Here is a 13,809-nt window from a genome sequence, read left to right as displayed (position 1 = left end):
GTGTTATTGTTTCTGTATTTATTCAGAATACTTAGTGATTTTAATTCAGCGATATGAATATTGCAACATTGTATTAACGTAAACAGTCACCACTTGGAGCATCTCCTGTAATGTAAAAAATTATTTATTCAGAATACTTAGTGATTTTAATTCAGCGATATGAATATTGCAACATTGTATTAACGCAAACAGTCACCACTTGGAGCATCTCCTGTAATGTAAAAATGTTTATTTTACTACTACATTTCACCAAAAAAATTCGGTACATTCCATTTTCTTCGTGTCGACAAGGTTCTCGGAGATAAAAGCTCGAACCAGGGCAACAGAAGGACCTCGAATACGAGTTGCGTCTCTGATAACGTTCCCCGTACCTATTTACCGATTAAATATCAAACAGTACAACACGGAATGTACGTCCAGTGACTCGTGAATTTACCGTCCCTCTAATTAATCTGGGAAAGATATGACCGATAGGGAGAGATTAATCTCCTTTACAGAAACGTAAACACACGATTCGCGACAGGAAAGTATAAGTTAATTCTGGAACACCTGGTATCCCGAAGGACGAGATGGATATTTGGGCCATGACCAGGTTGCGATCAATATAGCGTCCCGTCGGCGAAACCATCGACGAAAGTCCTGCCAGCAACGGCGGGACCACCCTTACGTACATTTCGCGAAATGGATTCGTTCCGTACTCTGGTAGAAACGAGCTGAATAAGCTGAAATGAGACGTGTCTTTTTTTGAACGTCCTCTACATGCTAGGCTAATTGTCGATAAGCTGAGAATTTAGCTTCTTTTTTTTGTTCATTATCTACTGCTTGGTTGTTGCGTAGTAATCGTCATTTTGTGAACTGTAGAGTTTAATTCCCTCATTACCACCCGCTATATCGTTTCGAAAACATTTGTCACAGACTACTCTAGGTCTCCACTGATCTCTTCGGTAGAATGTTCTTACCTTTTTGATCGGATTATTAAAAACGACAAAACAGAGATAATTAATAACATAATATATAGGTGAATATTAGAGAACACACACTGCTTATCAAAGTAAAGTATGTTTACTTATTGTTAGAATTTTGAGCGTCTCACATACGTTACTGTTCGTAGGACAGAGATACCTACATACAGTGGACTCTAACTATATTGCCATGGTCGGGGCTGTAGGGGAGTAAAATGGCAATGAGTTCAGAGCCCCCTCCATGCTAAGTCCTATCGACATAGCCTTGGCCTCAGCGCCTGCGTAAAAGCTGGATTGTGGTGGGAGAGCGAATTTGTGTGCTCGAAAGTACGTGTGAATAAAATAGAAATTATGAATAAAATATGAGTGAGAAATGGGATCATTTGCTAATACGTATTTACACATATCCTATAACCAAATAAATAAATGTCGAACATATAATAATTGAGAAATAACATATTTATATTAATATCAATTTATAGGATTAAATGAGGTTTCATCATTGAAATATGCTATCAATTGCGGCAGTACTCGGTTGCATAAAGCGTAAACAATGTTGTTATGAAGTAGTCGTTACTGATAACTGACCACCAATCGTATCCATTGAGCGAACTTAGACACTATCAAAGAATTTTCCGATTACCAGTAACAGTGCTAGGGTTAAGCTTGGATAAAACATAATAATACAGTTGTTACATAATCATTAATCTTAATAATAGCGAACTTCATTAACCCTTTCGCTACGAGAATGTAGGCTGACAGGAACGATACGTTTAGTTATGCTTTCGTTACTTCATCGTTTTAATCCCTTGTGTGACCTATTAAATATAAATGTACCCTTCTTTTAAATGTCATAAATTAGTTGGGTAGTTGATTCTGAGGCAACACAAGCAACAATGAGAAGTAAACAAGGATATTTTATTTTAACAAAATGGAAAAAAAAATAGAATTATGGACATAACATTCGATTACGATATGTCTAAAAATTTAATAGTCTCTGATCTATCTTAAAGTCTCTTTTTCACGAACTGTTCACGGTTAGTTTTCGAAAAGCAGACGTCTTTGATACAATAAGAATATTGGAAAGAGTTCGACGAATGGAAGCCTGTATTCTCGCAACATTTGATAAAAATCTTTAAACGCTTATAGCTTTTCAATAAAGCATTTTCAGACATAAGTTTATACGAACTATTTTTTTCCCTACTAAACCTCATTAAGACGTAGTATAAGTTCGGCCCCGATCTTTTTGGACACCCTGTATACTTCCATATTATCTACAACAGTACAAGCAATTCAAATCACAAAAAGAAAGTAGACATGTTTTCCACCACATTCGGTTATTGTACAGACTTCTCTCGATTATCGTGCCTCACTTGGGTCGAGCAATACGCAACTTGTAAATAATTTTCTAGAACGAACATGGCCGTTCTTTGATCATCCTCCTGTTTTTTGTTTCTTATTTTAACGCATATCGAATCTTTCTGTTTCAGGCACACATGAAGTTCCCGCCGGATTATCCGTACAGTCCACCGAGCATTCGGTTTATGACGAAAGTTTGGCACCCGAACGTGTACGAGGTGAGTAAATAGGGGAATTATCGATCCTCCCTTCATCCCCCTTTCATGTTTCGCCCTCGCCGCCCCACGTGTCCACGTACTCTCCCTCTTCAATCTCCTCTCTGCCTGCTCTCTCTCTCTCGTCGCATGTTTTTCTCTACCTTCCCCCCGTGTATATACGGGGTGTTAATAAAGAAAAAAACGCGGGTAAATAATTTTCACAAGGGTGAATTTTGCATGCAAAACTAAGACGCGAATTAAGAATAACGAGATTGCATTTCGAGGCTTCGTTTTCGAGAGTTATTAATTATTCAAAAAACAGGGGCGAAATACGTGTGAATTTTTAGTTATGTATTCTCATTACCTTCACTTTCATCGTTCTTTCGTCCCAATTTTTATTTTTTTTCAATTTTGAAATCAAATTGGCAGTTTGATACATAATTCGGTCAAATAAACGTGACAGGCTTATGCGAACAAATTTTTGAGTCTCTGTCATGATTAAAATTGAATAAAACTTGAAACCCTATGCTTCCTTCTTTCTAAACATACTTTCGATCTAGATCATTAAAAAATACCTTTTTTTATACGACTAAATATGAACAACCCCTGGCTTATATTATATTTACAAATCGATGAGTTAGATATGGCGTTTAAACACTCGAGTCCAAAAGGACCCGGTCACCGTACTCCAAGGTTTAATAACTCGAAAACGAAGCCTCAAACGTAATTTCATCATTCATGATTTTCGTCTTAGTTTCGCAATGCAGACTCCACTCTGTAAAAGTGTCCCATATTTTTATCAACACCCTGTATATCTCTCATCTACTCTCTATCCTCCCGTCACTCTCTCTTTCCGCCGTGCCTCCCTTTCGTTTTCTCCCGGGTCCCTCTTTGTCTCCTCACCCTCCTGTTCGGTTGCTTTCGCGTCTGGCCGGTCTCCGCGAGACCTGCAGCATCTCCCTCTTTGCAGTTCGGTTTCGCCATGGAAATGCCGAACGAACACGTCTGTCGGAGTTCACGTGTCCCGAGGGACATTTAGCCACCGTAATTTTGATAATTGACGGGTCCTGGCTATATATATATATAGGCAGAGAAATTTACCAGAGCCTGTGTGAAATTAATGCTCCTTTCCGGAGGAGTTTTAATCGGGCGTCCACGGTTCACCGAAATCTTTCGCTTCGCTGTTCCCCTATTGTTGGAGGGGTACATTGCGGATGATTCTTGCGAGGGTATACATTTTACGTGGGATTTAGTGATATTTGAATTAACCCTCGGGGATTGTTCGAAAAGCTACTATTTACTGTTCCTAAATTGAATCGGACCAAGGTTGATACTGAATCGAGAAAATAAGTTTCACTGAATGCTAGATTGTTGGGTATTGATGAGTAATCCCTCGTTTATTTTTAATAAACTGATGACACAGTCTAAAACATCTTTCTATTCGTTTTCTTGATTCTGAATGGCGGCGAATAATCGAAGAACGAGGACAAATATCACTGAACTTTCCCCTATTGTTGGTTTCTCTATTGTGTTGGAGGGACATCGTTGCGGATGATTCTTCCGAGGGTATTCATTTTACGCGGGATCCAGTGAAATTCGAATTGATCCACGTGGATTGCTCGAAAAGCTACTGTTTACGACTCCTAAATTGGACCCAGGTTGATATACATGCTTTAAGAATTCGTTTTATACAGTAAATATGGTTTGAACAGTAAAATTACTGTTCTTTCTTTAGTACTATATCGTAATCACTTTACCAAGTCGCGTTTTTGACACTCAGATTGCACTTTCATTTTTCAGAATTAGTTTTCAGATACTAGGTACATAGAAACACGTGTATTTCTTTGTTTCTATATAAATCAGAGTCTCAATTTAATAATATAATTTTGCGTATACAATTCTTTATACGTTACGTTTTTATTAAGTGAAATAAATAAAGTGGAAGTATTAGGGACACTGGCAGTAATTGGGACACTTACACTAACACTTCTATATTCACTTCAGAACCTGGTGTTTTTCTTACCACTGTGTTTCAAAGATGTACATTTTATCTGTTATTCGTTACTAGAAACTAGAGATGACGTGCACAATCACTAACGGTGATTTATCACAGTGATCGCCGAATCACAATCACGGTCGTGATTTAACTTCACTCACGACCGTGATTGTAATTTTTTATCTTGAGTGGATTTGCTCACTGCGATCGTACGTCCTTGATCTTTAAACAGAAAAACGTATTCGATATGATTTTACGATGCATTATATTACTATTTGTGTTTTCAAAAATCAGTAGAAAAGAACAAGAAATTCTAGAAGAATGATTTGCTAGGTAACATGTAGATTATAATCTATAATCATTAATTTATTCATTATTCTTCATTTTTTCTAATTATTCCTTCACTTTATACGATACAACTCGACTTTTTGTTCTGATGTCGTTAAAATAAAATATACAGGTTATGTGTCGCGTGTAAAGAATTGTTAGGTTTCGCCACCAATCAGAAACAATCACGATCACTGTGAAAAATCACCATGATTGGGAACGCACGTGATCACTCGTGATTCACAAGTAGCAGTTCACGCCATCTCTACTAGAAACTCTTTATCCAGATAATCAATTCGCCCATGTACCTCCGTCGAAGGCTTATCGACCTCTTCGAGCGCTCGTATCTCCCGTGTTTGCGACCCTTCAGCGTCCAGCAAAAGAGTCAACGACCGTGTCCAAAGCAGGCTGGACACATGTGTGTACCGCGTGTTCTGTCCAGTCCGCTTTGTCGCGTTGGAACGTGGTTGGGGGACCTAGAACTCTAACACGCCTAACGGGTTAACTGAGAATAAACTCGCGTAAATTTCATGCATCGTGTAACAGGCCGCATTAATTATACATCCCCGGAAGCAGAACGAACGGATAGGATTATTACACGAAGATTCCCGTGGTTTATCAGTCATCTGACAAAAATGGCGAGTTAGGCGCATTCTTTTCCATCGTTGGTTAATTGCTGCAGACGTGTGATGTGAGAGTGATTCTCGTTCTCTTCCTGGGTCTCTCGTGTACGGTGCATACACTACCAGAGGCGGATAGTTTCACTCGAAAGCGATCGTCGACGGGGATGCGTGTAGTGATGGGATTGATACGATATATAATGATAATACGGTAAATACTCGATGAGTGATCGAAAGCTCCTGGACACAGAACGTTAAATATTGAAGGTTTTGGTGTTTTTCCAAATGGACTTTTGATTTTAAATACCTATGTACAGTGAATCCTCGATGAGTGCTCGAAGGTTTCTCGGCACTGAATATGAAATATTTCATAAATTAATATGCAGTTGAAACAAATATTATTCGCTTCGGAATTCAAAGATCTATTCCTGTGCTGAAGATCATCTGTGGACGTGTCCCTGTAACGAACTCCTTTCTAACAAATGGCGTGAAAATCGTTTGAATACAAAACAGGGAAGAAAAAAAAATTAATATTTAATGAATTGCTTATTTTAATAACATAATTCTCTCGTTTTGACATGGTAATGTTCATTCACTGGTGCTTGTTCATTAATCTACGATACCACTCGATATCTGATCGAAATTCACGGTAAAGTATCGCTAGTATCAACGCAGTATCAGTCCCCACGCTAGTGGCGTGCCTTTAATAACCGTCCCCGTGCCGCAGTGGAAAAGAAACGTCTCGTCGTTCCGCGACTCTTGAGTTCACCCAACTTTTCCCTCCTTCCCTCGATGAAAGTTCCTCATCGCTCCGTTATATCGTGCGAACATGGTCGGCTGTTTGAGAGCGCGTGCATGCTATTTTCCGCGCGATGAATACTTTTCCATACGTCCGCGTCGTGTCTTCCTTTTCGACCTCGTGTGGCCAGAGGCCAACGTACTTTCGCGACCGTGTCGTCTCATGCCTCTTCTTTTGCTTCTTTTTTCTCTCTTCTCTTCTCTCAATCTGCTCCGTTCCCTTCTTGGAGAGAGAGAGAGAGAGATTAATCCGCCTCGAGAGAGTGTGACGTTGAACAAGAATACGTGTAATTTGTTTAATGAGTATGTAATGGGTGCTCCGGTGAACATGACGCGAATTTCCCGTCACCTCGGTGAACTCTGTAACCTGGGACCCACGCGCGATTATCAGTCAATCGAAGCGTCTTCTCTTGGGTGATTCTCTTTTTTTGTCGACGGTCGAGGACGGGTAGGACGGGTCGGGTCACTGGGCATTATGATGGTCTCTCATCGCGCTGTACAGGGTGTTTGAAAATTATACATCACGGCTACCATAGCGTTATTCTACACCTCTGGATGGGTGAAAATCTGCAAAAGAACGTCACTCCAAAATTGACCTTGACCTTGAAATTCAAGGTCATAGTTTTATACTATTGCATCGTATTCTGCTCGTCGGGAGGTTAAAAAATCTGGAAGGAACCATTGGTCGCAGCTCAACTGGTCTCTTGGAAAATTATGTTAAAGTTCACACTCATGTAAATTATTTATATAAAAGTGTCATACTTTCTGCTGTTTGAATTGTGCCTTAATGTCCCTTATAATACGATGTAAAAAATTATATTGTTCCATTTAAAAAATCCCATGGTGTCTCTGGGTTCACTTTGAAAAAAATGTATTTTCGAAAAGTTCGTCATCGTTATGTGTTGTCTACTTAAAACGGATAAATTTTAGTTAATAACGTTAATTGTTTTTATTACACCCTATCGAATGGTTCAAAAATCGTGGATACCGTTAAAGTGAATTCCTTGTATAGTGTTGTATCTACCAGGCATCATTCGTGTATTTATGTAAGTAATTGTTGGTAATAATACTGACAGCTGTCAACGATTCTTCAATCGGTAGCATAATTACATACCCGGAGTTTCTTTTTTGCATGTAAATAATTACAGAAGTTGAACCCGTTCATTAGTCATAGCGACTGTAGTCATCGCTGTGAACTATTGCTATATACTGTATACTCAGGACTCTAAAGGTTAAATATAGTCTCCTGTCAATTCCACTCGGTTGAACCAACCACGATTTTCAATAAATATTTCGATTTAATCAATCGTCTTTCGCCTCGATGACCTCTTAAAATAGACTCTTCTAAATTAATTTTCTCGTCACATCTGTTCTGGAAACTCGTTTAGTACTGAAGACGACCCTCCGAGCCTAAAAATGTAGTGTCCCTTTGTGACATCCAGTGGGTTTGCTACCTCGATACACCATTACTACCAAGTGTACACACCAACAATTATACCGTCCATACCAGCGGCTCCCAATCTAGGACACGTGGTGCTGGGTGTTTTAAGGGTTCGCGAAAAAAAATCGAAATAACAGCAACTATATAAATTACAACCATTTTTGTAATATTAGACAGTACAATTTAGGGACATTGGCTGTCAAGTGGTACGCAAGTGAAAAAAGGTTGGGAACCTCTGATGTATACGGTTATATTAACCTACACTACGTCTAGGCCTTGAAGTACATCCTTTCATTAAGAAATCCTTCGGCCACAAATGTGCAAACAAACTTTGATAATTTTTTTCATCTGGGTCGAGAAAAGATTAATGAAATATTCGAACTGTAATATTACAAAGAGTATCGTATGCTACGCCATTGTACGCGTTCCGATGTTGAGTTCTTGCCTACTGTTTGTAAACATTTCTGAACATTAATGATATCTACTGATCACGATTCGTAGTTCACCCTGTATACCAAATTACCATTCGATTTAACATTTATTTCAGTGCTTGAAATAAATTTATCAAGTGGTAACAAGACCTTCCTCGACAACACTTTTTCCCCTAACATAAGCTGAGTTTGCACGTCAGTTTACAACGGGCTTCAGTAAGACGGATTAGAAATTTTTACTTCAGCCTGTATAATCACTTAAACTCATAAACCCTCTTTCTTCGAACAGCCTGTAATTGGTCAGAAACGCGACACGTTCTCGTTCTACGTCAACCAACGGGCCCCAAGGTGGACAGCATGCAAGAAGAGAGTACAGTACTCTCTTCGAACGGGACAAGCTCGTCCGCGGATGTTCCATCGGAAATAATACGCGGTGTACGTTATATCGTCAGGATGTGTCACGTAATTCGAGTGTAAATTGCTGGAATCTACGTAACGTGGGCACGTTCAATGGCGACCGAATGACTTTCCAACGAGCTCCCTTTGTCCACGATCGTCTCGCCACGTGACTCACGTGCGTGAGAGATTTCTTACTCCACGGGGGATCTTAGCGACCGCCTGTACCCATACATACACGCGTGTACATACATGCATACAGGAGGACGCAGCCAGACAATAATGGCACTCCGTTTGGATTTTTCCCTCTACGGTCACGCTGGTATTGTTCGTTTGAAACTGTTTGTCGAATGACATGTTGTTACCACTAGAATCTAGATAGTGTGTCGTCTCGGGCTCGAAAACAATGTAGAAATGGCGTTTTATTCTCGGAGTGATAAGACGCAAAATGTGGAACGGGCCAAGTTGATGTCCTTTTGCACTTCTGTTGCGGACTTTCTGCTCCTGCGACACTGGGTTTGACAGTGATACCTACTAACCCATTTAAGGACCAATGTGGTAATGTAATATTTTCTTTGCAATTTGGTTCTCAGTTAATTTACATTATTGAATAGTATTTTCTAACGTTGTGATTATGAAAGGAGATTTCCGGGGGGTTTGCTTAATAGTACTTACTTCACTATTTCTTCTTCCACTTGGGTATATAATTTTACAAGGAATATAAAAATTGGATTAATTCACTGTTTATAGGAAACTTGTCAGAATGACGAGTTGCAGATTCCTTACTGAAATTATAATAGTGTTTTTGGGTCCATTTATGTTGACCTTTAGTTTACTGTACATTTTATGTCATACTGTATTAGGGTAAATTCTATTATATATTATGTATATCTCCGTATAATTTAATTTAGTATGCATGCAAGGCTGGTAGTTCCAGGGTTAAAGCTGATAATTTAGTATTTCTGTATATATTTGTTATGTTGTAAGGCGGGAAAAACCATTTTACTCACAAAGGAAATGAATTTTTGCTATTTGCACACGTTATTGATGGAACCAGATATCTGGAAACAGCGATTACTATACGCAACTCACACAGATACGAGGTGATTGATCGACGGAGAAGGTTGAGTTTTCTTTGTTTCTTTGTGTTTGTCTGCCAGACAGCAGACTCTGGTAATACGATCCTATACACGAGCAATGCATTGCAATTGTTTTTCACATCGTTATACCTTTTACTTTCCACGTGTCTCCAATGACTACTCCATTTTGCTCTAGTCCAGGTAGGAGTTCTAATCAAAGTATAAAAAATATTATTTGGGGATAGTACTGATCCAGAATTGAAATTATAATCTTTTTCAATTTCCTCAAAGGGTTAGCCCACTTAGAAGTCCCCCCAAATCAAAGCTGTTTTTGAACATTTTCTTCCCAAAAATCTTGAAGTAAATGGGAAATGTATTAAAAGACATTCATTGCGAAAGTATTGTTTTTTTATTTATAACAACTTGGCGATGCTCTTAAAATAACTTTGATAACTTGAAAACGGTTTAACCTAGAACAAAAAGCAAAACATTCTTATTTTCTACGTGTCATTTACTAAAGGAATTCTGTAAATCCTCGATAAGTGTTCGAAGACTCCTCTGCACAGGTAAAAGAGCTTGGAATTCTGAAGCCGATGATATTTTTTTTCAGCCATATATGACCATTAGTTTATGAAATATTTAATGTTCAATGCCGAGGAACCTTGGAGCACTCATCGTGGATTTACTGTTCATACTAGATCTGTTGGTGAACATACTGGAACACTAAAAATTTTCAAGTAGTACTAGACGGTGGTCACGCTGGTCTAATCTCAGCACACGTTGCAAAGTCATAGAGGCTCTTGTTCGCCCTCGCGCGGAGAAGAGGTCGACGCCTCAAGATTCGACGAACCGTGAAACGTCTGTGACCGACCGGGCGCCGCGTGCATACGTACACGTGCATCGCACGGGAGATCAATCCTGTAGGTGTGCCTGCCTGCCACAGTAAGCCCGTGTCTCGGTTCTTCTGTACGGGGTGTGTGTGCGTAAGGTGGAAACGGTCTGCTCGGATAAGGTCGCGCTCAGGACCTCCGTGGCATTAACGGGACACCGGGGGCCCGACGGTGGTACCATGGGAACCGAAAGGGGACGAGTCGAACGGAGCGCCTGGATTCGCTTCGAACCGCTGCGTATACAGGGTGTATCGTTTAGATTGGGCGAAATTTTGGGGTGTCAGTAGCGATGGGCGTTTGAATTAGAACTGTAAGTATTCGGATATTCGAATAATTCGAATAATCTCAGATACGAATAATTTATTCAAAGAATTCCAATAATTTGAATACATAGTACGAAGTATTCGAATAATTTGAATACATAGTACGAAGGATTCGAATAATTTGAATATTTCGAATAATTCGAATAGTGTTGCTATTGGAATATTCGTAGTAGCCCTAGTTTGAATCCCAATTTTTAAGCACTTCCTTATTGTCTAAGGAACAAGGAGTTAGGTTTAAAAAAGTTTCTGTTGCTATTGGAAAATAAGGGGAGGTTGAGAAGTAACTCGTCACCCCTGGTCTACCGTTAATGGATACGGCCAGAAGGTGTACCCTTGTAGGGTTGAAGCTCCTGAGAGTCTTGAATCTTGAGTCTTCAAAGTTTCGATGATCATGAATGTCTCGACAGCCTTGAATCTTGAGTCTTTAAAGTTTCGACAGATCCTGAAAGTCTTGAAAGTTTCGATACCTCTTGAAAGCTTGGCGAGTATTTAGTATCTTACGAAAGCATTTTGAATGTTTACTCACACTCATCAGGAGTGTTAAGTATCAAATCATTGGTACTTAACACATCTTCGACAATTTTTAAATCACCGAATTTGATATCGCCCCACTGGCCTCAATGTTAATGTCAACTGCGTACCTCGCATCATTCTAAGGTTAGCTGTTCCTTATTAGGTGTTGGTATTTGAAAGGTATTTCTGCATATTACTTCAAAAGTGGTGCGTTTCACAAAAATGCTTCCATATTGTTAATATAGACACGTTCGTTTTTTTTTTATTTTCAATTTTTGACTTATACTACTTTCATCATCGACACATACCTATTTTTATACGAATCTTCGTTCCTTATTTTGACACACAAAGCCTGAAATATATAAATTTTACGAAACATCACACTTGCTCCGTACAAACCAAGTGTTCTAATACTTATGAGTGGCAGTGTACTTTATTCGAAAATACAGTCACGTCGCTCGACGAATTCGTGGAAGCTGTTCAATCCACAACCGACTCCGGCTTCTCTGCCTTCTGGAAATTTAATTAGAATAGCCCCGTGTCTTTTCCTCTTTTCCGAGGAACCTGATGACGTGTGGACAAATTCATTATATCTAGATAAACAATTTCAAATAACGAATAAAAGATAAAAAAGTACTAAATTATTTTTAACTGTTTCAATATGGAAATTACAATTTTTATAACAAAATTATTTATTTATTTATTTACTTACGGGTTAATTCCCATTAGAATACAAGAGAATAAAAAATGTAAACATATTTATACAAAATATAAATCGGATGAATATTAAAATAATACTTCTTGAGTAAGTAGAATTGTAATTTGGTAAATAATTTGGTCCAATAGAAGTGACAGCCATTCGTGAATAAACTGGAATCACTGCATATAATACTTTTCATACATTTTTGAATGTTCAAGAGTATTGTACACTTTTGTACAATATTTACAAGCAATTGTTACAAAAAATGTTAACCTCGAGCTAATGCCCTTAGATATTGCTGCTTTTCACCATGTATTACTCAAATAAAATTCGGCCCAACTCTGACTGACCAAGAAGAGTTTAACCAAATTTTCACGGCCGAGTGAATGTTGGATGGTTGCTTCTCTCGATACAGCGCGAAACGTACTACCGGGAGTATCTGTGAGAACGGTGCTAACTGCCCACGCAACCTTCCACGAAGATATTTCGAAACGTTTTTGATCGTCGACGGGGAAGGTGCTTCCTGTTTGGATCCGCGGGGGGGGGGCAGAGTTTTCTCTATATCCGTGGATCCCACACACTCGTAATCCGGTATGATTCATCGTCGATGAAAGCGTGGAAATGGTTCGATCACCTCCTCGAGGTCGGTTTTAACTCTTTAAGGGGACACTCTAGTTTGACGTTCTGAAAATAATGAAATTTTTTAAGACCAGACCAACGAAATTATTAAGACCAGAAGAAATATTTTTTTTTCATTTTTCAGGTGTATTTAATTAAAATGTATTTATAAATATTAGCAGCAATCAATTAGTAGAGTGTCTTGTTTCGTTGGGGAATTTCCTAGTGAATATTCAATTACAATTTTTGGATGATGCTTGAATGAAAGAGAAACTAAACGTATATATTTTTCTTTTATAATTTCGAGATTTTGCTAAATATCATCATAATATTTTGGGAACACATTTTAAAGACCCCAAACTATAAGGAAATGCAAAAAAAAAAATCGATTTCTTTGACTGGTTGCACTAGAATATCTCCTTAATTATTATCGAACCACGTCGATCGACACGATCGTTCAACTCGATCACGTGGCTTTGAGTATTCTTGAACGCGTCTGGGAATCTTATCATGTCGTTTTTCGTACTTAACGGATCGCAATTTATTTGTTTGTATACGGAGAAAGCGCTTATGCACGTGGATTACATTTTGTGTTGGGAAATTCGTGCGAGGTAATATACAGGGTGTTCCTAATGCATATTGACATGCTTCAACCATTAACTGATGGGAATTTTATTACTTATTGTAAGGTCTTACAGTTAAGGGTTAAGGGGTGGTTCGAAAGCTTAAATGGAACAAATGGAAAAATATTCTACGTCGTATCCAATCTACTTCTGTTTCGTAGTAATAATGCCTTAAGGTTTTAAAACATTTTAAGCTGTTCACAATATACTAATAGGCGTAGGGTTTTTTCTAACAATGCAGGTTCATTGAAAAGAAAATTTAAAAGAGATAAAAGAGCATTGTGGGAGATCTCAGAGAAGAGCTACTATAATAGTTTTTGAAGGTTAAATCTGTTATAGCTGAGTAAAGAATAATATAATATTATTTGCAAAAATAAAGTCAGCACTATTAAACGTAAGGTTTGAAGCTTGTGGTTGAGTAACAGAATATTTATTTGCCTTTCCAGTGCATTTAAGTTAATTAAACAGTGGTGGGCAATAGATCTAATTAGACGTTCCTGTTATCTTTTTATTATCGAACGCACATCAACCGGAGA

At 38.5% G+C, this 13,809-nt stretch overlaps 1 protein-coding gene across 1 annotated transcript in view; it reads left to right on the top strand.

Moving 5' to 3' along the window:
* LOC107189050 (ubiquitin-conjugating enzyme E2 R2) overlaps positions 1 to 13,809 on the top strand; it is a 44,510-nt gene that overhangs the window by 19,185 nt on the left and 11,516 nt on the right. Inside the window, exon 2 of the mRNA XM_015577486.1 lies at positions 2,453 to 2,539. Coding sequence (XP_015432972.1) covers positions 2,453 to 2,539 — 87 coding nt within the window. The remainder of the gene's footprint in view (positions 1 to 2,452; positions 2,540 to 13,809) is intronic.

Source organism: Dufourea novaeangliae, unplaced genomic scaffold (assembly GCF_001272555.1).
Source record: "Dufourea novaeangliae isolate 0120121106 unplaced genomic scaffold, ASM127255v1 scaffold16, whole genome shotgun sequence".
Taxonomy (NCBI): Eukaryota; Metazoa; Arthropoda; class Insecta; order Hymenoptera; family Halictidae; genus Dufourea; species Dufourea novaeangliae.
Note: the sequence above shows the minus strand (reverse complement) of the source record. Positions and strands in the feature narration are given on the sequence as shown.